Consider the following 22,961-nt stretch of genomic DNA (forward strand, 5'->3'; position numbering starts at 1 on the left):
ATATCTGAAAAAAAAGGAAAAAACCCATAAAAAAAGGCCACAAGCAGAACACCCATCATTGTGACAGGTATTCTGCACCTTACAGTAAACAGCATCTTAGCAGATGCTGCTTATGGTCTGCCACACAAGGGGTTAAGTGAGGATGCATAGCATCCTCAATAAACCCTATAGGGGCCACATTGCTGTCACAATGTACACATCACAACAAGGAAGGGGTTAATTCCCCCCCCCCCCCTTCCTAGCTAGGATGGGTACAGTGCTGGGGGAAGAAGGGGAAACCCTATTGATACTCACCCCAAAATCTTTTATTTTCAGCAGAGCCTGGCACACTGAGATACAAGTGTGCCAGGCTCTGCCTCTTCAAAAAAGCTGCCCCAGCATCAGTGTCTGAAGCAGTGTTCCAGCTCAGCCGCTGAAGAAAAGATGAGAGGGTATGTTATAGATACACCTGCCGTGCAGACAGTATCACACATGGCGGGCATAGATGCAAAGTCAAAGAATTCCATGGGTTTAGATTTATCTGACAGATGTTTGAAGCCAAAGCCAGGAATGGATGTGAGAAGAGGAGAAATCTCAGTGTTTACTTTATGACCTATTCCCTGTTTATAGTCTGTTCCTGGCTTTGGCTTCAAAAATCTATCAGATAAATCTCTATGTGTAACATATATGAAGTACCATGTGATTGGATCCAGGAGTTTAGCAGCACAGTACCAATAATCTTTAGATACACTGGAGAAACCCTATAGTCCAAAGCACTGACCCTGCTGCTGATAAGGGGCTGAGGCTGCGGCAAGAGACCACGTAATTGCTCATGAATTTTAGGAATAGGATTTTTGGTAAGGAGTTTATAATTACGGCGATCAACTAGTTGTCTCTGGGCCTCCTCTATATAGTACGAGCGCGACATTACGACAGCTGTCCCCCCTTTGTCAGCCCTTTTCGTTATGAGGTCTAGGCGACTACTAAGCCATTTAAGTGATCTGTCCTCCGCCTCAGATAAATTCTTCACTGCCGCAGGGTACATCAAGGCCTTGACTTCTTGCACCACAGACTTGTGAAGGTGTCAATGGCTCCTCCTGGGGTGACTTGAGAGCAAAATTTTGATTTGTTCCCACCTAGAAACGTTGCTTCAGTGGAGGAGCTAGCTGTGCCTTCATACCCGTCTAGAAAACGTACACACTCAATTTCTTGTGTGTTAAACTCTGCTGGGACTTGGAATCCCAAGGGACCCACAGTGCAAGGAGACTCGGCTCCAGTTTGCTGCTTGGTGTGACTTTTATTAACAGAAAAGTGTTTGACTAAATTCACTTTACGTATACCTTTAAACATGTCAATATCAAATGTTGTAGGAGAAAAGTCCTCTGCGAGACCGTAATTAAGGCCTTTATCCAGCAATTGCTCGCATTCAAGGGGCAGAGGTACACCAGAGGTATTTATGACATTTGGTTTTTCGTTTGGCGTTTCCAGGTGACCTGCTTCCTGTAGCCTTCTTTTTTGTTGTCCTTTTTCCCTCTGGTATCGTGCCTTCCAGCCTCCCCTGCGTGTCTTTCGCCTAAAGGGCCGCTTCTTGACTCTTGTGGTGCACTTAATTTTCCTGTTGTCGTACTAGTGGTAGGCTCATAAGAGACACTAGTGTCCGACTCTGTGGTCCAGTATTCTAAATATATCTCTTTTTCGGGCGTTGATTTCTCCTGTTTTTCTGCACGGTCGATTGCCAGCTGAAAATTTTTTGTGTGTCGTAATCTAACTTGTCACGCATGAATTTATCACGCTTAATTTGTTTAACTTCTTTTTGCATGTCGGTCAGTTTTCTGTCCAATCTAGAAAAGAAATTTGTGGATTGGCCTTCTCCTGCTCTTGCTCTGTATTTACATTTCATGCGGCATAGATTAGCTGTAATGGTTTCATACTCTTGTTGGTTCCGATGTTTGTCAGTATACCGGTGCTGAAATGACTGGGATTGCTAGGATCTGTAGTATGTTTGTCAGTATACCGATGCTGAAATGACTGAGATTGCTGGGATCTTTAGTTCTAAACAGTGCTTGTCCAAGTATATCCTACAGATACTTACTTATTTGTCTAGGGTGAAGGTTATGTAGTAGCAAGGAAAACGTCTGGTGTCTTGGACACCTCTCACCTGTCCTAATGAAGACAATGTAGCAGGAGCGATCAGGGCCAGCCCGTTGCAATGCGTCCTTGTGAAGTGGAATTAGCAGTTCACACACTCTGCGCGCCCTTGTTCTAGCTGCTCTCACCTTCCTCTTGTTGTCAGTTTCTGATGCAGCAATATTCAGGTACAACCACCAGTTTGTTTGGAGAAAATAGAATATGTTGAGTGGGGCCCCAATAGTTAAAATGGTGTATTGGACTTGCTCTTACATATGTGTGGGAGCATAATGTTTAGCCATAGAATATACTTGGACTAGAACTGTATAGAACTACAAATCCCAGCAATCCCAGTCTTTTCAGTACCGGTGTAACAGGCCAAAGTATACCCTCAGCCCAGACTATACCCAGGGTTAAAATGGCCTAGGCTAGATTATACCTCAGGTATATTTTGGCCTAGGCTAGATTATACCCCAGGGTATATTTTGGCCTAGGCCAATTCAAACCCCCTCAGGCCATTTTATACCCCCATGAAATGAGTAGCATTGAGTGATATACACAAGAATTACTTAATTTTTCAGCATTGGGGGATTTCATTTGTTGGGGATTTGGCTTTGGGGATTTGAGAAGCTACCTGATGTACTGACTGACTGACTAAATCTTAAAAATCTAAACACATTGGGGGAGATTAAGCAACCAATCAGATTACACCTTTCATTTTTCAAAGAGTCTGTGAGGAATGAAAGGTGGAATCTGACTGGTTGCTAGGGACAACTAAGCCACTTTCACTTTACACCATGTTTGATAACTCTCCCCCATAGGGAACATTTTTATTTATTTTTATTTTTTTGGCTAATAAGGAGATTTTGTGCACTTCATAAATATCTGTGCAACAAGTAGTTTCCAATGCCTGCACCTTTTTTCATTGTTTGTAGGGGGGGTGGGGGTGGTTGTTTTAGTTAACTAGTTTTCCTTTTTAGTGCAAACATTTTTAGGCTGGGTTCTTACTATGTTTGAAGTCTGAAGCATTTGTGTGCCTCTGTTTTGATCAGTTTTTCCATTGACTTCCATGATCAAAAACAGAGTCCACGCTATTCAGAATTTTTTTGGCTCTGAGCTGGCATAGGTTTCCTGCCGTGCGCAACGGCGCACACGGGATTTATGTAGAGGCAGTGCGCCTCTACATAAATCTCTGTAGTGCCAGAGCTGCAGAAAACGCCGGACTTAATAAATGTTCCCCTTATTCTGCATTCCACCAGTGCTCCGCTGAGCCTATCAGTCTCTAATAAATCAGATTCGGTATGCTTCTGTTCCCCGTACAAAATATGTCCATCTCTTTGCTGCCAAACACTTATCACACTCTGATCATTCTCCCACAATTAAATGTGTGGTGAAATAAAAAAATAAAAAAAACATTTTTTTTTATTTGGAGGGTTTTTGTTTTTACGCCGTTCGCCCTGGGGTAAAATTGTCTTGTTATAGATTTTCCTCAAGTCGTTACAACGATACAACGATATGTAAAATGTATAACTTTTATATTATGTGGTGGCTTGTAAAAAATTCAAACCATTGTTAACAAATATATGTTCCTTAAAATCGCTCTATTCCCAGGCTAATAGCGCTTTCATCCTTTGGTCTATTTGCACCATGATTTGTACTTTCTATCGGTACCTTGATTGCGCATATGCAACTTTTTAATCGCTTTTTATTACAATTTTTCTGGATTTGATGCGACCAAAAATGCGCAATTTTGCACTTTGGGATTTTTTGGCGCTTATGCCGTTTACCGTGCGAGATCAGGTGCGTCTCTAGGTTAAAAAAAAGCAAGTGCTATGGCTTTTTAAGCACAAGGAGGAAAAAACGAAAGTGCAAAAATGGAAATTGGTCCGATCCTTAAGGGGTTAAAGAGCTATACTTAAATGTAAGTGTTGCAGCGACAGTCATGCTTAAATGCACACAACACAGCAATAACCTGTCTAAGTATTACTAATTGGGAAACTAACACACTCCATGGTCCCTATTAACACGGGAAGAACTGGATCGGATCTCCCATTCTGAGGACAGTCCCCATCTCTGGTGGCCATGTCCAGGTCCAGGTCTGGGGGACCACCACAAGTACAATAGGGGAAGTGTTACAACATTTAATACCGACCAACCTACGACAATATTGTAAAGCTGATATAAAGAAAGTTCTAGGTCTGAAATTAATTATCAACAATAGTAGGTGGTGAGGAATTTCTCTCTCTCTCTATTTTTTTTAAATTAATACCCACCTCCCTGTTCACATCTTCATTGTTAAGTTGTTCTTTCCCCAATTTGAGAAAGAATGCGCAGAGAGTTTATAGAAACAGTTTGTTTTCCTAGTGATGTCTCTAGGACACACCCTTTGTCTTCCTTCATTTCCCATTAAACTAGTTTTTCTTCTACAGTTCCAGTTTGCAGATTACACAGACAGCATTGTGGTAAGTTTGGCTTTGAACACATTTTTGTACAAAATAAAATAGAGGGGGGGGGAGGGGGGGTATGCATCTATGGATACAGATAGTTTACGTAATCTAGTTTTGTAATATTTTGTATTGTTTCTCCTCAGACATAATGAATTCTTTCCTAAAGTATCAAAATTATGTGATATCATTAGCTGCCTTCATTTTTCTGATGAGCTTCGTTTATCATCAAAACCATCATCAAAAAAAGGTAAGAAATAATTCTAAGTTTTAAGATTTAATGATACTTATACTTTTTTGTGTTAGTTACAATATTAATATAGAATAAAAGAAAATGTATCTGTTCTCTAAGCATTAAGTGCTAATAGGGTGTTTTGATCATAAACATATAAAATCCTTAGAGTCCTTAAAGCATAAATCTTCAAACACACAGAGTTATATAAGCTTCATAAAATGGGTAATATGGTTTTTGGATTCAGATCTAGAGAGGTATTCCCATCATCCTCTCAATAGCTTGCAGCAATGACTGTCAGTGATAGTGGACAGATGAGGGTTATACTCCTAACCCTCTGTGTTTGTGCAGCACTGCTGATTGAGCAAAATTCAAAGTTCGCTTATAATAATAGATGAAATGTTCCCCCTTAAATGGGGTATATGCATGTTTCTACAACCGACAGATAGCGCTACCCTCCTGGCGATCTGTCTATAGTACAATGCGTGTGCTCAGTCTCTCTCTGTGGGCAGAGCGGGACACCGGTGTTACCAAAGGAAATACTGATCCTACATGGGTGAGATGCGCACCTGCACCAAACGACTTGTATAAGTCTTATGCTGCATTTACACGGAACGATTATCGTTCGAATTTTAGCAAACACTATCGCATTGAGCGATAATTGTTCCATGTAAACACAGCAAACGATCAAGCAATGAGTGAAAAATCGTTCATTTTGATTTTTTAACATGTTCTTAAATCATTGTTCGTCGTTCGCTAAAAATTTGCAGATCGCTTCGTGTATACAGTCTTTCAAAGATTCACCCTATATAAAAGATGGGCTTAAACGATCTTAAAAACGATCGCAATAACGATTTTTCTTACGAATTTTCTCACAAATTTTCTAACGATTTATTCGTCTAAACGCTGATCGTTATGAAATCCAAATCATTGCTACAAAATCGTTAAACGATTGATTGGGTGAATTATCGCTTCGTGTAAATGTAGCATTAGTGTGATAACATCACCATCCCCGTTCTAACTAAAGCGGGGCCTCGCTTCTGGTATATACAAATAGAGTGATAGCTTGGCCAACTCCTTCCTGACTTGTACAGAGGATACAGAGGTTCACTCAGATTTGTTAAGTGTAGACAAATGAGGGGTGACTGCCAGTTGTAAAGCCAGAGAGACTGAGCGTACGCATTGTAATATAGACAGATTGCCAGGAGGGCAGCGCTATCTGTCCGGTTGTAGAAACATGCATATAACCTATTTATTTTAAGCAAACTTTAAATTTTGCTCCATCAGCAGTGCTGCACAAACACAGTGGGTTAGGAGTATAACCCTCATCTGTCCACTGTCACTGACAGTCATTGCTGCAAGCTATTGAGAGGATGATGGGAATACCTCTCTAGATCTCAATATAAAGACCATATTACCCATTTCATGAAGCTTATATGAACTCGGTGTGTTTGAACAATTATGTTTTAAAGGGGTTATCCAGTTCTACAAAAACATGGTTCAGGGAAGAAAAAGAGCGCTGCACCTCACACCTATGGCTGATACTAGTGCCTCTCGGCTGTATAAAAAACATCAGAATTTTGTGTATGAATTGATCAAGCCACACTGCCCCATGTACCATCGTGCAGGTATCTGATACACATGGGTCCCTACACTAAGTCCACACTGTGCCGGTCAGTGACCACCAACCCCGCAGGCGTGCATGGGCAGGGAAGGGGGGCTATGGAATGGCCCTGCAACCCCCATGTCACAGGACCAGACCATCCGAGAGGCACTAGTGCCAGCCATAGGTGTGAAGTGCAGCGCTCTTTTTCTTCACTGAACCGTATTTTGTTTCTCTCTTTTCTCAGTGTTTTTGCACTCCTCCTGGAAAACCCACATGACCGCAATTAGCAGGAGACACCTGAGTGCATGAGCTTTTATCCCTCCTGTTTGTCCCATTCTATTTGCAGTAGCAATGGTGAGCGCAATACTTTATCCAGACTTGTGCTGTTTGGGGGCAGCTTCCTGCGCCGGCGGTGCTGACTGGGAGTTTTTTGGGGGGGCATTTTGGATCTGGTCCTGTGGCATAGGGGTTGCAGGGCCTTTCCATAGCCCCCCTTTCCTGCCCATGCACGCCTGCGGGGGTGATGGTCACTGACCGGCACATTGTGGACTTAGTGTAGGGACCCATGTGTATCAGATACCTGCACGCGGTACATGGGGCAGTGTGGCTTGATCAATTCATACACAATATTCTGATGTTTTATGCAGCCGAGAGGCACTAGTGTCAGCCATAGGTGTGAGGTGCAGCGCTCTTTTTCTTCCCTGAACCTACAAAAACATGGTCACGTTCTTCCAGAGAGAACACGACTCCAGTTCAGGTGCAGTTTGCAATTAAGGTCCATTCACTTCAATGGAACTGAGCAGCAAAACCCCACCCAAGCTGGGGACAAGAGTGGGGGTGTCTCTGGAAGAAAGTGGCCATGTTTTTGAAGTGCTGGATAACCCCTTTAACCCCTTAAGGACAGAGCCTGAAATGAATAAGGACTGTCTTAAGGACAGAGACAAATTTTATGAATATGACCAGTGTCACTTTATTCATTAATAACTTCGGGATGCTTTTACCTATCCAGCCGATTCTGAGAATGTTTTCTCGTGACATACGGTACTTTACATTTCTGGTAAAATGGAGTCGATACTCATAACAAATCTTTATGAAAAACACCAAAATAACGTGAAAAATTTTGAAAAAATGCATTTTTCCAACTTTGAAACCTTTCTGCTTATACAGAAAATGGTTATGCCACATAAATTATATATTAAATAGCATTAGCAACATGTCTACTTTATGTTGGTAGCTTTTATTAAACTATATTTCATTTTTGTTAGACAATAGGAAGCTTAAAACATTAGCAGCAATTTTCCAAATTTTCAGTAAAATTTCAAAATCAGATATTTTTAGGGACCTGTTCAGGTTTAGGCTAGGTTCACACTACGTATATGTCCGGCCGCATATTTTTCGCGGCCGGACATATACGTATGAAACTCCGGCCGGGACTTTACGCAAGTTGGACCAGATACGTACGGACCGCGAACTTACGCCCGTAGCGTACTTACGCTTCCTGAGCGCTCTTCGTAGCGATCTAACAGCGGTCTTTTACTTGGAAATCTTCGCCTAGCCCCGGACACCCCACAGAACCTTTTGGATTGGAACAAAAAGCTGGCAAAATGAAGAAATCACCACTACGTACGGGACCGCATGTTACGCTACGGGCGTAAGTTACGGCATTTCCGTCCCGAAATAATGGTCTGGTTCATTTTTTACGGCGCTGAATACGATCTGGGCGTAAGTTTGTACGTAGTGTGAACTGTGCGCCCGTAGATCGTATACTTTCCATTGTACGCAAACTACGTAAGTTTCCGGCCGCTTATTCACGGAACGCGCTACGGCCGGAAACTTACGTAGTGTGAACGTAGCCTTAAAGTGTATTTGAGGGGACTGTATGTTAGAAAGCCCTACAAAGCACCCCATTTCAGAAACTGCACCCCCAAACTCTGCAAAAGCACATCCAGAAAGTTTTTTAACCTTTTTAATGGAGTCACAGAAATAAAAGCTAAGTGTGTAAGAAATTTGAAAATTTTTATTTTCTGTGCAGAGATTTTATTGTAATCCAATATCTTTCATAATGATAAACCTATTAGCAGAGAAATGCACCCCAATATTGATTGTCCCGTTTCTTCAGTTTATAGATATACCCCATATGTGGCCCTATTGCGCTATTTGACGCAACCACAAGCCTCAGATATAAGGGAGCGCCTAGTGAATTTCAACGCCTCCGTTAGATTTGGTCATTTTTGACTGTACCACTTCAGGTTGGCAGAGGCTCTGGGGTGCCAAAACCTAAAAAACACCCCTAAAGGGACACCATTTAGAAAACTACACCCCTCAAGGAATGTAACAAGGGGTGCGGTGAGCATCTAGACCCCACAGGTGCTTCACAGATTTTCAGAACAATGTGGTATAAAAAAGGAAAAATTCAATTTTTTACACTAAAATGTTGTTCTAGCCTTCATTTTCAATTTTTACAAGGGAATAAAAGAAAAAAAAACACCAAACGTGTAGCGCAGTTTCTCCTGAGTACTGAAATACCCCACATGTGGACATAAAGTGCCAGGCGGGCGCAGCACGAGCATCCAAAGGGAAGGAGCGCCAATTGGCCTTTGCAAGCTGGATTTTACTGGAATGGATTTCAAGGGTCATGTCGCATTTACAGAGCCCTCGTGCTGCCAATACACTGGAAACCTCCCACAAGTGACCCCATTCTTGAAACTACACCCCTCAAGGAATCTAACAAGGGGTGCAATGAGGATATGGACCCCACTGGTGACGGGCACAAATGTGGAACAATGTGACGTGAAAGTGAAAATTTTCACTTTTTCACTTTCACAGCACAAATGTGCCCGTCATCAAGGGATCCATATCCTCACTGCACCCCTTGTTAGATTCCTTGAGGGGTGAAGTTTCCAGAATGGGGTAACTTGTGGGGGGTTTCCAGTGTTTTGGCAGCACGAGGGCTCTCTAAATGCTACATGGTGTTCATCATCCAGTCTGGCCAATTCCAACCTCCAAAATCCAAATGGCTCTCCTTCCCTTCGGAGGCTTACCCTGCACCCGCATGGCGCTTTATGTCCCCATGTGGGGTATTTCCGTACTCAGGGGAAATGGCTCTACACATTTAGTGTATTTTTTATCTTTTAACCCCTTGTGAAAATGAAAAAATCAAGACAAGATCAATGATTTAGTGTAAAAATTAAACATTGTTTATACTATATGTTAGTCTAGCCTTGATTTTTTCCTTTTCCACAAGGGGTTAAAAAAGAAAGTGAACACAAAACGTGTAGGGTAATTTCCCCTGAGTACGAAAGTACCCCACATGTGGGCATAATGTGCCATATGGGCACAGGGCAAGCCACCAAAGGGACAGAGCGCCATTTAGAGGCTGGAATGGAGGATGGAGGCCATGTCGCAATTAAAAAGCTCCTGTGCTGCCAGGACAGTAGAAACCCCCCACAAGTGACCATATTCTGGAAACTATACCCCATAAGGAATCCAACAAGGGGTGCAGTGAGCATATGGACTCCACTGGTGACAGGCACATATGTGGAACATGTGCCGTGAAAATAAAAAATACAATTTTTTCATTTTCACACCACAAATGTGCCCGCCACCAGGGGGCCATATCCCCACTGCCCCCCTCTTTAGATTCCTTAAGGGGTCTAGTTTCCAGAATGGGGTCTTTTGTGGGGGGTTTCTACTGTCCTGGCCGCACAGAGGCTTTGTAATTGCATCATGGTATCCTCTAATGGGTATGGCGGCCATACCTATTTAGCTGGGGAAAAGGGACAATTCTAATTTATTTGGGGGTATTAGGCCAATTTTTAGTTTATAAGGTTGAAAATGACAGGAAGGCAAAAAAACCCTCGTGAGGCAGACGGCAGTAGCCTCATCACAGGGGAAAAATTCCTTCCCGACTCCATATTGGCAATCACAATAATCCCTGGATCAACGTGACCCCTGAAATAGGAATAAGGGACAGAATTTAGATAATGTAGAACTCCGATGACGTGTGGAGCGCCTTGAAGCGATCCAGTATGCAGAGGCCGGGGGGATCAGGACAGGTGTCACACTGGAAAATGGCGTCCTTCCTGATCCCCCTGTTACGCCACACTCTGCACTTCTTCTGGGGTCTCCTTTTTTCCAGTGTGCGGGACGTCACCTGGAAAATGTTTTCCTGGTGCAATACGGGGTCCTTCATATCCAGAAGCGCTGGGTCCGCTCCATGGCTGCTAAATATTTGGGCTTTATTACTGCTTCTGATATTTTCGGATCGTGTCGCAAGCTACAGTAGCTCGGACAGCGAGGGACCAGAAGAGGGGGTGCTGGTATAAAAGTTATCCCCGTACAGGTGGTAACCTTTCTCCAGCAGTGGGAAGATCAGTTCCTGAACGATCTTCCCACTAACTTCGAGGATGGGGGGCCATCTGGGGGGCTGGATTCGGGTATCCCTTCCTTCATACATTCTTAGGGTACGTGCACACTGCGGAATGGCGAAGGATAACCCTTTGTGCATTCCGCAGCTGGCACCCGCAGGCGGACTGATGGAGGCGCGCGTGTCCTCTCGTGTCACACTCCATTCTATGCACGGGCATATTCAGCCCTCTGTCCAAAGAATGAACGTGTTCATTCTTTGGATGGACAACGGAATCCGCCTGTGCATAGAATGGAGTCTATGACACGGGTGGAGACGCACGACTCCATCAGTCCGCCGGCGGGTGCCAGCTGCGGAATGCACAAAGGGTTGTCCTTCGCCATTCCGCAGTGTGCACGTACCTTAAATCTGTAAGTGTACCCTGAGGTACTCTCACAGAGTTTGTAGAATTTCACGCCATACCGTGATCTCTTATTGGGATGGTACTGGCGGAAAAGACGTGTCTGGGGGGCAGCATACGCTACGCTACCCCCAGACACGTCACTGGGTGATGAGAACGATGAGGATGAATGGAGGAACGAAGGATCCCCCCCATTCATCCTCACTGGTTGTTTTGGTGTCGGAGGCAATAATAACGTATGTGTCCAACGCCGAAAACACCCTGAGGGCCATCTTTATACGGGGATTGGTATATGGGGTATGTAAATCTGTAGTGGTGTTTATTTCGTGTAGTGTAGTGTTTTTTACGTGTTTTTTTGACAGTAAGAAAAAATATCCCTACGCCAAGAAAGGAGCTGCTGATAAATGCCGCACTTATGTGCGGCACTTATCAGCAGACAGTGGCGGTAGGATATAGGGGGGAAAAAACGCCGCTACGCCAAAAAGGAGGAGTTGCTGATCAGCGGCGCACTTATGTGCGATGCTGATCAGCACTCAGCGGCTTTAGGGCGCAAAAAAAGAAAAAAAAATAGGAAACAAAAAAAAAATCTTTTTAACCCAAGCGACGCTGCAGGAGATTGCTGAGGCCCGCCGAACCCGAGGACCCGAGGGTTTCCGAAGATTTCTGACGCTGGACGACCGAACCTGGAAGTGACCCGAAGAAGATGCGAAGACGGCGCGGACCGCAGATCGTTGCTCCAGACGCCCAGATCAGGTGAGTATGGTACACCTACACCACACACCTGTTCTGCACCCCTCAGCTACCTAGCTGAGGGGTGCAGAACCCGGCAAAACTGTTTTTTTACAGTTTGATCGCCATGATGGGCTGGCCGGTACTGGCCGGCCTATCAAGGCGATCGTGGGGGGGGGGGCATCGGCGCCATCTTTCCCCAGGACACTAATGGCGATTGGTGCTATCTCGGACAGCACCAATCGCCATTGCTTTCCGGGTCACCGATGACCCGGAAAACTGTTTTCAGCTGCTATATGCTGATCTGTATTGAGCAGAGATGACCTGCTATACATTATAGCAGGCCATCTTCCCCGACCACTGTATGTGAACACACAGCGATCGGGGAAACATCGGGCGTAAGTATACGCCCGTTTACGTTAAAGCCCACCCTGCGGGGGCGTATACTTACGCCCGATGTCGTTAAGGGGTTAAGGACTCTGACATTGTTATTTTACCGCTTTGTATTTTATTCCTCAATTATTTGTTTTGATTTTATTGCACCACAAGGGCCCTGTGGCTTATGGATTTTTTCATATGTTTATGATTAAAACATCCTATTAGCACTTTATGCTTAGAGGACAGATACATTTTCTTTTATTCTATATTTATTTGTTTATGCTCAGGTATTGACATTTTTCTGTTAACCTTAGCATTGGGATTTATTTTAGTGAGCTGCACCTACCCCCAACAATATTAATATAGCATAAATGATGGCAGCATGTCATTCACTGAATGAGAAAGGGAAAAAATATATTAACAGTAGCAAACCATCTGCAAGAAATAGTCATGCAGTACAGTATGTCTGAACTCCAGGTTGCTTCTTCAGACTACATCAATGATATCTTTACCTCTACATTGTCTGATGCTGCATGTTTATGCTTACCTTATTGTTTTGCGTGCTTTTGTGTTTTGTCTACATGTTTTCAAAAGATTTGTTTTATTATTGGCTTCAGTGTAGAACAGTATTCAGTTCCTCAAGTGACAGCTGTAGGTAGCCAGCTTGATATCTTTTAAATCTATGTCTATGCAGGAGATTTGAAGCTATTATAAATACAAAGTTACATCATTATTTCGGGTAAATATATATGTCAGGGGTTATCCATCAGTGACAGTTTCAAATTGCAACTATCTCAGTGATCATCTGATCACAGCTAGTCTGCTCCTCACCCCTAGAGGACACAAGCGGTTTTCACATTTTCGTACTGCCTTCTTAGAGCCATGACTCATGTAAGAGCCATATCAGGATGTTCTTTGGAGGACCAATTTTCAATAATAATAATAACCCCCTAAGGCTATGTTCCCACAATGTCTTTTAAGGTAAATGACCATGATCATTATTAAAGGCCGTCATTATCTAACAATTGCCTTTCTTTTGCCCACAAAAGGCGTTGTGGGAATGTGGCCTAAGGTCGCAGTGGCATGTTCAATAAATACATTTGGTGCTACGGATGGACCTTGGAACTCCCAGAAACATAATTCATTAGGATGCTGTGACTGTACTGCAACAGCCACACATCCTAAAATAAAAGAAAAATATGGCCACAATTTTGAGGTTAAAAGAAGGCAGTATTTTCAATATAGTAATAAGCTCCATTGGAAAATTGTCCGGCAGTGCGCACACAGTAGAGAATAATGACCAAAATATTGGGGGAGATTTATCAAAGTAGAACTGCCCCAGTTGCCCCTAGCAACCAATCAGATTCCACCTTTCATTTTCCAACGAATCTGTGAAGAATGAAAAGTGGAATCTCATTGGTTACTAGGGGCAACACAGTCAGTTCTACTTTACCCCTTTTTGATAAATCTCCCCCATTGTTTTCACAAATTATGGTGGTATGTCGCTGTTATTTTCTGTGTGTAAACCTAGTTTTTGTCATGAAGCACAGAAGGAAAAAAAATAGACGTGTACTACATACATGTATGTAAAGGAGAACAAATATGCTATTTTAGTAAAGTAGCTCACATCACTGTACAATTTTGGCTGGTTTCACACTACATTTTTGCAATCTGTTTTTTTTTTTTGCAAAAAAACAGAAAAAACTGATTAAAAAACAGATGCAATTGTATGCAACCGTTTTGATCCGTTTTTCTATTGACTTCCATTATAAAAAAGATCTGTTTTTTTTAACGGACACAAAAATGAGGTTGACTAAGTTTTTGTGTCTGTTTTGTGTCCGTTTTTTATATTGGAAGTCAATGGAAAAACGGATCAAAACAGATGCACACAATTGCATCAGTTTTTTTCGGATGAAAAAAAAAAACGGATAGCAAAAACGTAGTGTGAACCAGCCTTTGGCCCCATTCACAGAGGACGACTCACAGCGGAAATCTCGCTGCGAGTTTTGCAGCAAGAACCGCTACAAGGTAAGGTCCTGGCAGGTGCCTGTGCTTTGATACTCGCAGCGGTCTTTCGTATTTAATTCACCCGCCCCCTTAACCCCTTAATCGGCTCCCGCTGTCTGTATACATTACCTGTCTCCTTGCTGCACGGGGTCCCGGCTTCCTGCTCTTCCGCCCGGCCAATCAGTGTGTTGCCCAGCCGCAGCCCCTGATTGGCTGGGCGGGAGAGCAGAAAGCCAGGACCCTGTGCAGAAAGGAGACAGGTAATGTATACAGACAGCGGGAACCAATTAAGGGGTTAAGTGGGTGGGTGATTACATACTCGCAGCAGTCTTTCGGACCGCTGCGAGTATGTATTCACAGGGACCTGCCAGGACCTTATCTAGTAGCGGATCTTGCTGCAAAACTCGCAGCGAGATTTCCGCTGCAAGTCGGCCTGTGTGAACGGGGCCTTTCTTTGAACTTATTCACTTTTTGGTTTTCCTGTGACCCTGCTGTTGCCATGCAACACAAGTGCAGACACTTTCCCACAATCCCCCCTGCTTGCATGTGAAGCTGTAACCAACTGCCAGTACTAACAGAACTGCAACTGAATTGAGCTTGAGTGACCTTAGTAAATGCCCTAAGGCAGGCGATATTCAAGACAACAGGTTATGAAGACAAAGCAAGCACAGGAGGGTTTAGGAAGTCTAAAACTCTCAGTCAAAACAAAAGATATGGCAAGCACAGCCTAGATAGCTACAGTAATTTAGGTGCAAATCAGTGTGTCCATATAGACCAAAGAAAAAAGCTACAGATAGATAGATAGATAGATAGATAGATAGATAGATAGATAGATAGATAGATAGATAGTAGCAAGGAATTGCAGCACTTCCAAAATAGTGAAACAACTGGTGGTTTAGTTAGTGAAGCAAATAACAAAAATCAGCAACGTTTCTGTCTCATCACGAGACCTTTCTCAAGCAAAGTAATCAGTGACTCATATCCTTTTATATACTTAGTGAAATAAGAAACAGGTGAGTAATCACAGGGAAATCATGTGACTAATAATATACACAAGTGTTGTGAAAATTTACAAAATCGGATTCCGATCGGGAACATTGTGTAGTTACAGATTACATATATAATACATCTCATCCCCTCACCTAACCCAAAACCCCAGCACATACTGAAGATTTGCATTCCACACTGCAGTATGTCTATGTCCATTGAAAACTGTGCAATCATCAAAATCAGGACAGTGTATGGAGAACAAAAAAACAGCAATAGATCAGAGCAGTGATTGGTGGGCCGATATCTGTGTTGATTTAATCTTGTTCTCGAGATATGAGAACAAGATTAAATCAACACAGATATTCGATCAGAACAAAAAGGTAAGACTTGCCAGTTTCCAAACATTTTTTGGACCTAGGGCATGTTGAAAGGGATCTTAACCCCTTAGTGACCGCCAATACGTCTTTTTACGGCGGCCACTAAGGGTCCTTATTCTGCTGCCATCAGCTTTTTACGGCGATGGCAGAGAATAAGGCTGCGGGGCCGAGATGGCCCCCACTCTATCCCCCCAGCTACCGGAGGTAGCTGAGGGGTTGGGGCAGTGTGTGGGGTCCGTCCCGGCCCCCCCCCCCTTACCGACGACCGCTGCTATTAACGTTATAGCGGCGGCCGTCGGTAAAGGGGACCAATTTGGTCTCTGTCACTGAACTATGATTACTGTGATAGAAAATATCACAGTAATCATAGTAATACAGTGAAAATGTATGTGTAAAGTACAAAAAGTGACAAACATACAAAAAAATAAAACACACACTTTTTATTATAGTAATAATTGCAGTTTACTCCCAAATTACCCCTAACCCTTCCCCAGATTACCCTTAACCACCGCACGTTCCCCATAACCACCGCACGTTGCCCTTAACCACCGCACGTTGCCCGTAACCACCGCACGTTGCCCATAACCACCGCACGTTGCCCGTAACCACTGCACATTGCCCGTAACCACCCCAAATTGCCAATGACCCCCTCCAGATTGCCCGTAACCACCCCAAATTACATTTACCAACCCCAGATTACCTATAGGCACTTCAGTTTAGCAGTAACAATCCCAGATTGTCTGTAACCCTTCCAGGTTGCACATAACCCCCCAGGTTTCCTGTAATCATGCCAGATTACATGTAACCCCCCAGATTGCACGTAACCACTGCATGTTGCCTCTGACCACGCCACGATGCCTCTAACCATCGCACGTTGCCTCTGACCACCGCACGTTGCCTCTGACCACCGCACGTTGCCTCTGACCACGCCACGTTGCCTCTGACCACCCCAAATTGCCAATGACCCCCTCCAGATTGCGGTAACCATGCCAGATTACAGGTACCCACCCGAGATTACCTATAAGCACTTCAGTTTATCCGTAACCACCCCACATTGCCCGTAACCACCCCACGTTGCCCGTAACCACCCCACGTTGCCCGTAACCACCCCAGATTGTCTGTAAGCACTGCAGGTTGCCCGTAACCACCCCAGGTTGCTGTAACCACCCCAGATTACCTGTAAATACCTCAGGTTGCTCATAACCACCCCAGGTTGCCCGTGACCACCCCATGTTGTCCGTAACCACCCCAGATTACCTGTAACCACCTTAGGTTGCCCATAACCACCCCAGACTGCCCGTAACCACCCCACATTACCTGTAATCTCATTTTTTTAATTTTATTTTAGTAACTGCGCTATTCTAATAACCATTACTAGCTGCGGTTTTGTTCCAGCAAATTGGCGCTCCTTCCCTTCTGAGCCCTGCTGTGCGCCCATACAGTGGTTTATGCCCACATATGGGGTACCGTTTTACTCAGGAGAAACTGAGTTACAGATTTTGGGGTACGTTTTCTCTCCTGTTCCTCGTCAAATTGAGAAATTTCAAACTAAACCAACATATTATTGGAAAAATTCGAGTTTTTCATTTTTACTGGCCAATTTTGAATACTTTCCTCTAATACCTGTGGAGTAAAAATGGTCACCACACCCCAAAATGAATTCTCTGAGGGGTGTACTTTCCAAAATGGAGTGACTTATTAGGAGATTTTACTCTGCTGGCACTACAGGGGCGCTGCAAACGGACCTGGTGCTCAGAAACTTCTTCAGCAAAATCTGCATTGAAAAAGCTAAATAGCGCTCCTTTCCTTCTAAGCCCTCCTGTGTGCCCATGCAGTGGTTTATGCCCACATATGAGGTACCTTTTCACTCAGGAGAAGCTGCGTTACAAATTTTGGGGTACTTTTTTTCTCTTGTTCCTCATAAAATTGAGAAATTTCAAACTAAAAGAACATAATATTGGAAAAAATTGAGTTTTTCATTTTTACTGTCTAATTTTGAATACTTTCCTCTAATACCTATGGGGTCAAAATGCTTACCACACCCCAAAATGAATTCTTTGAGGGGTGCACTTTCTAAAATGTGGTGACTTATGGCGAGATTTTACTTTGATGGCACTACAGGGGCGCTGCAAATGCACCTGGCGCTCGGAAACTTCTGCAGCAAAATCTGCATTGAAAAAGCTAATTGGCGCTCCTTCCCTTCTGAGCCCTCCTGTGTGCCCATACAGTGGTTTACACCCATATATGGGGTACCATTGTACTCAGGAGAACCTGCTTTACAAATTTTGGGGTACTTTTTTCTCTTGTTCCTCGTGAAATTGAGAAATTTCAAACTAAACGAACATATTATTGGAAGAATTCAAGTTTTTCATTTTTACTGTGTTCTTTTAAATACTTTCCTGTAATACCTGTGGGGTCAAAATGCTCACCTCACACCAAGATGAATTCTTTGAGGGGTGCACTTTCCAAAATGGGGTGACTTATGGGGGTTTTTCTCTCTGCTGACACTACAGGAGCACTGCAAACGCACCTGGCGCTCAGAAACTTGTTCAGCAAAATCTGCATTGGAAAAGCTAATTGGCGCTCCCTTCCTTCTGAGCCCTGCTGTGTGCCCATACAGTGGTTTACGGGGTATGGGGTACCGTTGTACTCAAGAGAACCTGCGTTACAAATTTTGGGGTGCTTTTCCTCTCATTTACCTTTTGAAAATGAGAAACTTTAATCTAAACGTATATATTATTGGAAAATTTTAATTTTCCATTTTTTTACTGCCTAATTGTGAATACTTTCCTCCAGCCCCTGTAGGGTTAAAATGCTCATTATACCCCTAGATTAATTCTTTAAGGTGTGTACTTTCCAAAATGGGGTCACTTATGGGGGTTTTCAGGATACCAGACTTCTAAATCCATTTAAAAAAAGAACTGGTCCCTAAAAAAAAATCAGTTTTGGAAACTTTCACAAAAATGTGATAATTTGCTGATGAATTTCTAAGCCCCGTAACACCCTAAAAAAGTAAAATATGTTTACCAAATTATGCCAGAATAAAGAAGACATATTGGTAATGTGACTTAGTAACTAATTTATGTGCTACGACTTTCTTTTTTTAGAAGCAGAGAATTTCAAAGTTCATAAAATGCAAATTTTTTTAATTTTTCATGATATTTTGATGTTTTTCACAAAAAACACACAAAGTAGTGACCAAATTTTGCCACTAACATAAAGTGCCATATGTGACGAAAAAACAGTCTCAGAATCGCTAGCTTACGTTAAAGCATCACTGAGCTATAAGAGCATAAAATGAGACAGGTCAGATTTTGAAAAATGAGCCTGGTCATTAAGGCCCAAACTAGCTGCAGCACGAAGGGGTTAAATTTAAGATCTTGGATCATATACCACCCCTTAAAAGAGGAGGTGATCGAACCACACTGCTCAAAAAACGTGAGCTGATGTGGATTCACAGACTCGATACATTGCAACCGAAAGGGTTAAACGCGGAATTTGTAATCACGACTAGAATGTACAGATGAGTCTTGAAAGGTAGTGGTTTGTCCGAAAACTCATCTAGGTTTTTATGTGTTGTTTAACTTTGTATAATGTTGTTACTTATATCCTTTGTCTCTTTTTTCTTTGTAGATTTCTTTATGACACGGCGAGGAAAGCTGCCCACCAATCACTGCTCTGATCTATTGCTGTTTTTTTGTTCTCCATACACTGTCCTGATTTTGATGATTGCACAGTTTTCAATGGACATAGACATACTGCAGTGTGGAATGCGAATCTTCAGTATGTGCTGGGGTTTTGGGTTAGGTGAGGGGAAAAGTTTGCAGAGGGGTTTGGGTGACTTTCTGGGGGTCCCGTGGTCCACATCGTGGGTCCCGGTTTTGACCCCGAGTTTTTCGACTGGTGAGTGAATCCGCAGTGCGGGAACACTCTCCTCTCCACCGGATAACCCTACAACACTGGAATGAGTTCCTATCCCCTGACATCTATAGACCCGTTCCCAGCTACTTTTCTGTGTGCCCGAGTACAGACAGTGTTCTTACTTCATTTTGTTTACACCTGCGATTTTCACAGACTGAGATTCGTTGTATGGGCCACAGATTGACTGAGCATTCCCGAAATTAAGACCACTGTGAAGTTACTCTATAGGCTTCATAAGATCTTATGGCCAAATACTGAGTACTTACTTGACTGTAGTTACACTTTTCCATGATGTTATGTTTCTCTCACAATGACGTAAGCAAGTTGATCACAACCACAGACCCGCGCATGCGGGATGGTAATGTTTACAAACCATTCACCACGAGGGCGGATGAACATGGAGACAGCCGCAGTGTATCTTTTTCACCTTTGAGCAGTGGTGAGTGGAAGCTGACCCCGCCGATTAAACACATTTTAGTACTTATAACACGCTGTATATTTAATATCACTGTATGAGATGTATTATATATGTAATCTGTAACTACACAATGTTCCCGATCGGAACCCTATTTTGTAAATTTTCACAACACTTGTGTATATTATTAGTCACATGATTTCCCTGTGATTACTCACCTGTTTCTTATTTCACTAAGTATATAAAAGGATATGAGTCACTGATTACTTTGCTTGAGAAAGGTCTTGTGATGAGACAGAAACGTTGCTGATTTTTGTTATTTGCTTCACTAAATAAACCACCAGTTGTTTCACTATTTTGGAAGTGCTGCAATTCCTTGCTACTATTTGAAGAGGAGACGTAGATCCAGTTTCCGCTGCTGGCACTCCGAACACCTTTTCTGTGAGTGCACTCCGCTCTGCTGTTTAGATAGATAGATAGATAGTTTGTATCTTGAAGCAGCACAACTGTTGTCAATCAGAGTGGGTGCCAGCAGGTATAGTCCTGACGAGACTTTGCTATGTAGATTTAGAAATCGCCCACAGCACACCGATTGTAGCAAAAAACATGTGAATTTATTCCATAGTGAAACAGCACAACATAATGTTAGATAACAGCGACGTTTCAACGACCTCCGTCGTCTTTTTCAAGCGTGAAAAAGACGACGGAGGTCGTTGAAACGTCGCTGTTATCTAACATTATGTTGTGCTGTTTCACTATGGAATAAATTCACATGTTTTTTGCTACAATCGGTGTGCTGTGGGCGATTTCTAAATCTAGATAGATAGATAGATACACTTAAAGGGGTATTCCCCTCAAAATTATTTTTGCATTAATACGTTGCCCACCCCTAGCTTTCCATCTTTCCAATACCAATGTATTATAAATTCTGCACAGTTTTGCTGTTATCTAGGCGCACTCACCCCCACCAAATGCATAAAATCATCAAATCCAAGTCCAACCCGACACGCTCCCTGCTCCTGGCCCGCACCCTCCGAGACGGCATCACGTGTCCTCCTCCTTCAATGGGCTGGGTTAGCGCTTCTAACCCAGCTCATTTGCGGCATCTCCCACAGTACCCCTGTCACCGGCGGTGGCACTTACCGGCACCCCTGTCACCGGCGCTCACCGGCACCCCTGTCACTGGTGTCGGCGCTCACCGGCATTAGCCTAGCCCCGCCCCCCCACATGTCACAAACTACACCCCCCCTCTCACCCGCGGCCCCCCAACACCTCCCGCAGCTCACCCATGCATGGTGCTCTGTTACACCATCTCAGCTCTGCTACACCATGTCACCATCTCAGCTCTGCTACACCATGTCACCATCTCAGCTCTGCTACACCATCTCAGCTCTGCTACACCATCTCAGCTCTGCTACACCATGTCACCATCTCAGCTCTGCTACACCATGTCACCATCTCAGCTCTGCTACACCAACTTACCATCTCAGCTCTGCTACACCAACTCACCATCTCAGCTCTGCTACACCAACTCACCATCTCAGCTCTGCTACACCATGTCACCATCTCAGCTCTGCTACACCATGTCACCATCTCAGCTCTGCTACACCAACTCACCATCTCAGCTCTGCTACACCAACTCACCATCTCAGCTTTGCTACACCATGTCACCATCTCAGCTCTGCTACACCATGTCACCATCTCAGCTCTGCTACACCATGTCACCATCTCAGCTCTGCTACACCATGTCACCATCTCAGCTCAGCTACACCAACTCACCATCTCAGCTCAGCTACACCAACTCACCATCTCACCATTTCAGCTCTGCTACACCATCTTATCGTCTCAGCTCTGCTACACCATCTCACCGTCTCAGCTCGACTACACCATTTCACCTTATCATCTCTGCTACACCATTCACAATCTCAACTCTGCTACACCATCTCACCTCTGCTACATCATCACCATCTCAGCTCTGCTACTTCACTATAAGCATTGCATGATGGGAAATGTAGTTTCCTATCTTCATAATAGACTATCTTTTAGAAAAACTCAGGAACGGCAGCAGCTAGAAAGACGGGAGACGGCTCAAAATAGTCAGGGGGACTTGGTGAGCAAGACCAGCTAGATTTGGGAGCATTACATTTTTTTTTTGCTCTTGGGGGGAATACCCCTGTAAAGTGGCTAGTAATACAACTAAAATAGACCTAATAAAAATGATCCATTATTTCCTATAATAACTAAGGTCACCTCATACACCCAATATTCATATACAGTATGTGAGAAACAGCTCTTCAATAATAACTCAGGTTAGAGGAACCAAGTCCACAAACAAACCCATCATGTATCTTAATATAACAAGAAAGCAAACATGGTGTATAAACCATACGCAATCCCACATGTTCCGCTTTATATTCATAGCTTCCCCAGTAGTGATGGGGGAAGAATGTGGGGGTCAATATACACATACATTTATAATTACAACTTAAGGCTATGTTCACACTACGTAAGTCTCTGGACGTAGCGCGTTCCGTGAATAAGCGGCCGGAGATTTACGTAGTTTGCGTACAATGGAAAGTATACGATGCATGGCTGCACAGTTCACACTATGTGTGAACTTACGCCAGGATCGTACGCGGCGCCGTAAAAAATGAACCAGACCATTGTTTGAGGACGAAAATGCCGTAACTTACGCCCGTAGCGTAACATGCGGTCCCGTACGTAGTGGCGATTTCTTCATTTTTCCACTTTTCTTTGCCGATCCAAAAGGTTCTGTGGGCTGTCCGGGGCTAGGCGAAGATTTCCAAGTAAAAGACCACTGTCAGATCGCTACGTAGGGCGCTCGGGAAGCGTAAGTAGACTACGGGCGTAAGTTCGCGGTCCGTAAGTAGCCGCTTGCAACTTGCATAAATTCCCTGCTGGAGTTTAACACGTATATGTCCGGCCGCGAAAATATGCGGCCGGACATATACGTAGTGTGAACATAGCCT

At 43.6% G+C, this 22,961-nt stretch overlaps 1 protein-coding gene across 4 annotated transcripts in view; it reads left to right on the top strand.

Moving 5' to 3' along the window:
- Window positions 1–4,494: 4,494 nt before the first annotated feature.
- The window catches only part of LOC138769040 (NXPE family member 1-like), an 83,974-nt gene continuing 65,507 nt past the window's right edge, over window positions 4,495–22,961 (top strand). For 2 of the 4 annotated variants that reach the window (XR_011359202.1, XM_069947203.1), the window contains exons 1-2: window positions 4,495–4,568; window positions 4,697–4,800. Coding sequence is in view for 1 of the 4 variants with exons in the window: in XM_069947203.1 (XP_069803304.1) it covers window positions 4,702–4,800 (99 nt within the window). In the remaining 3 variants the exon portion in view is untranslated. Of the gene's footprint in view, window positions 4,569–4,696; window positions 4,801–14,826; window positions 14,916–14,947; window positions 15,018–22,961 lie in introns of those variants that run through there. The other 2 variants (XM_069947205.1, XM_069947204.1) reach the window with 2 other exon arrangements.

Source organism: Dendropsophus ebraccatus, chromosome 12 (assembly GCF_027789765.1).
Source record: "Dendropsophus ebraccatus isolate aDenEbr1 chromosome 12, aDenEbr1.pat, whole genome shotgun sequence".
Lineage (NCBI taxonomy): Eukaryota > Metazoa > Chordata > Amphibia > Anura > Hylidae > Dendropsophus > Dendropsophus ebraccatus.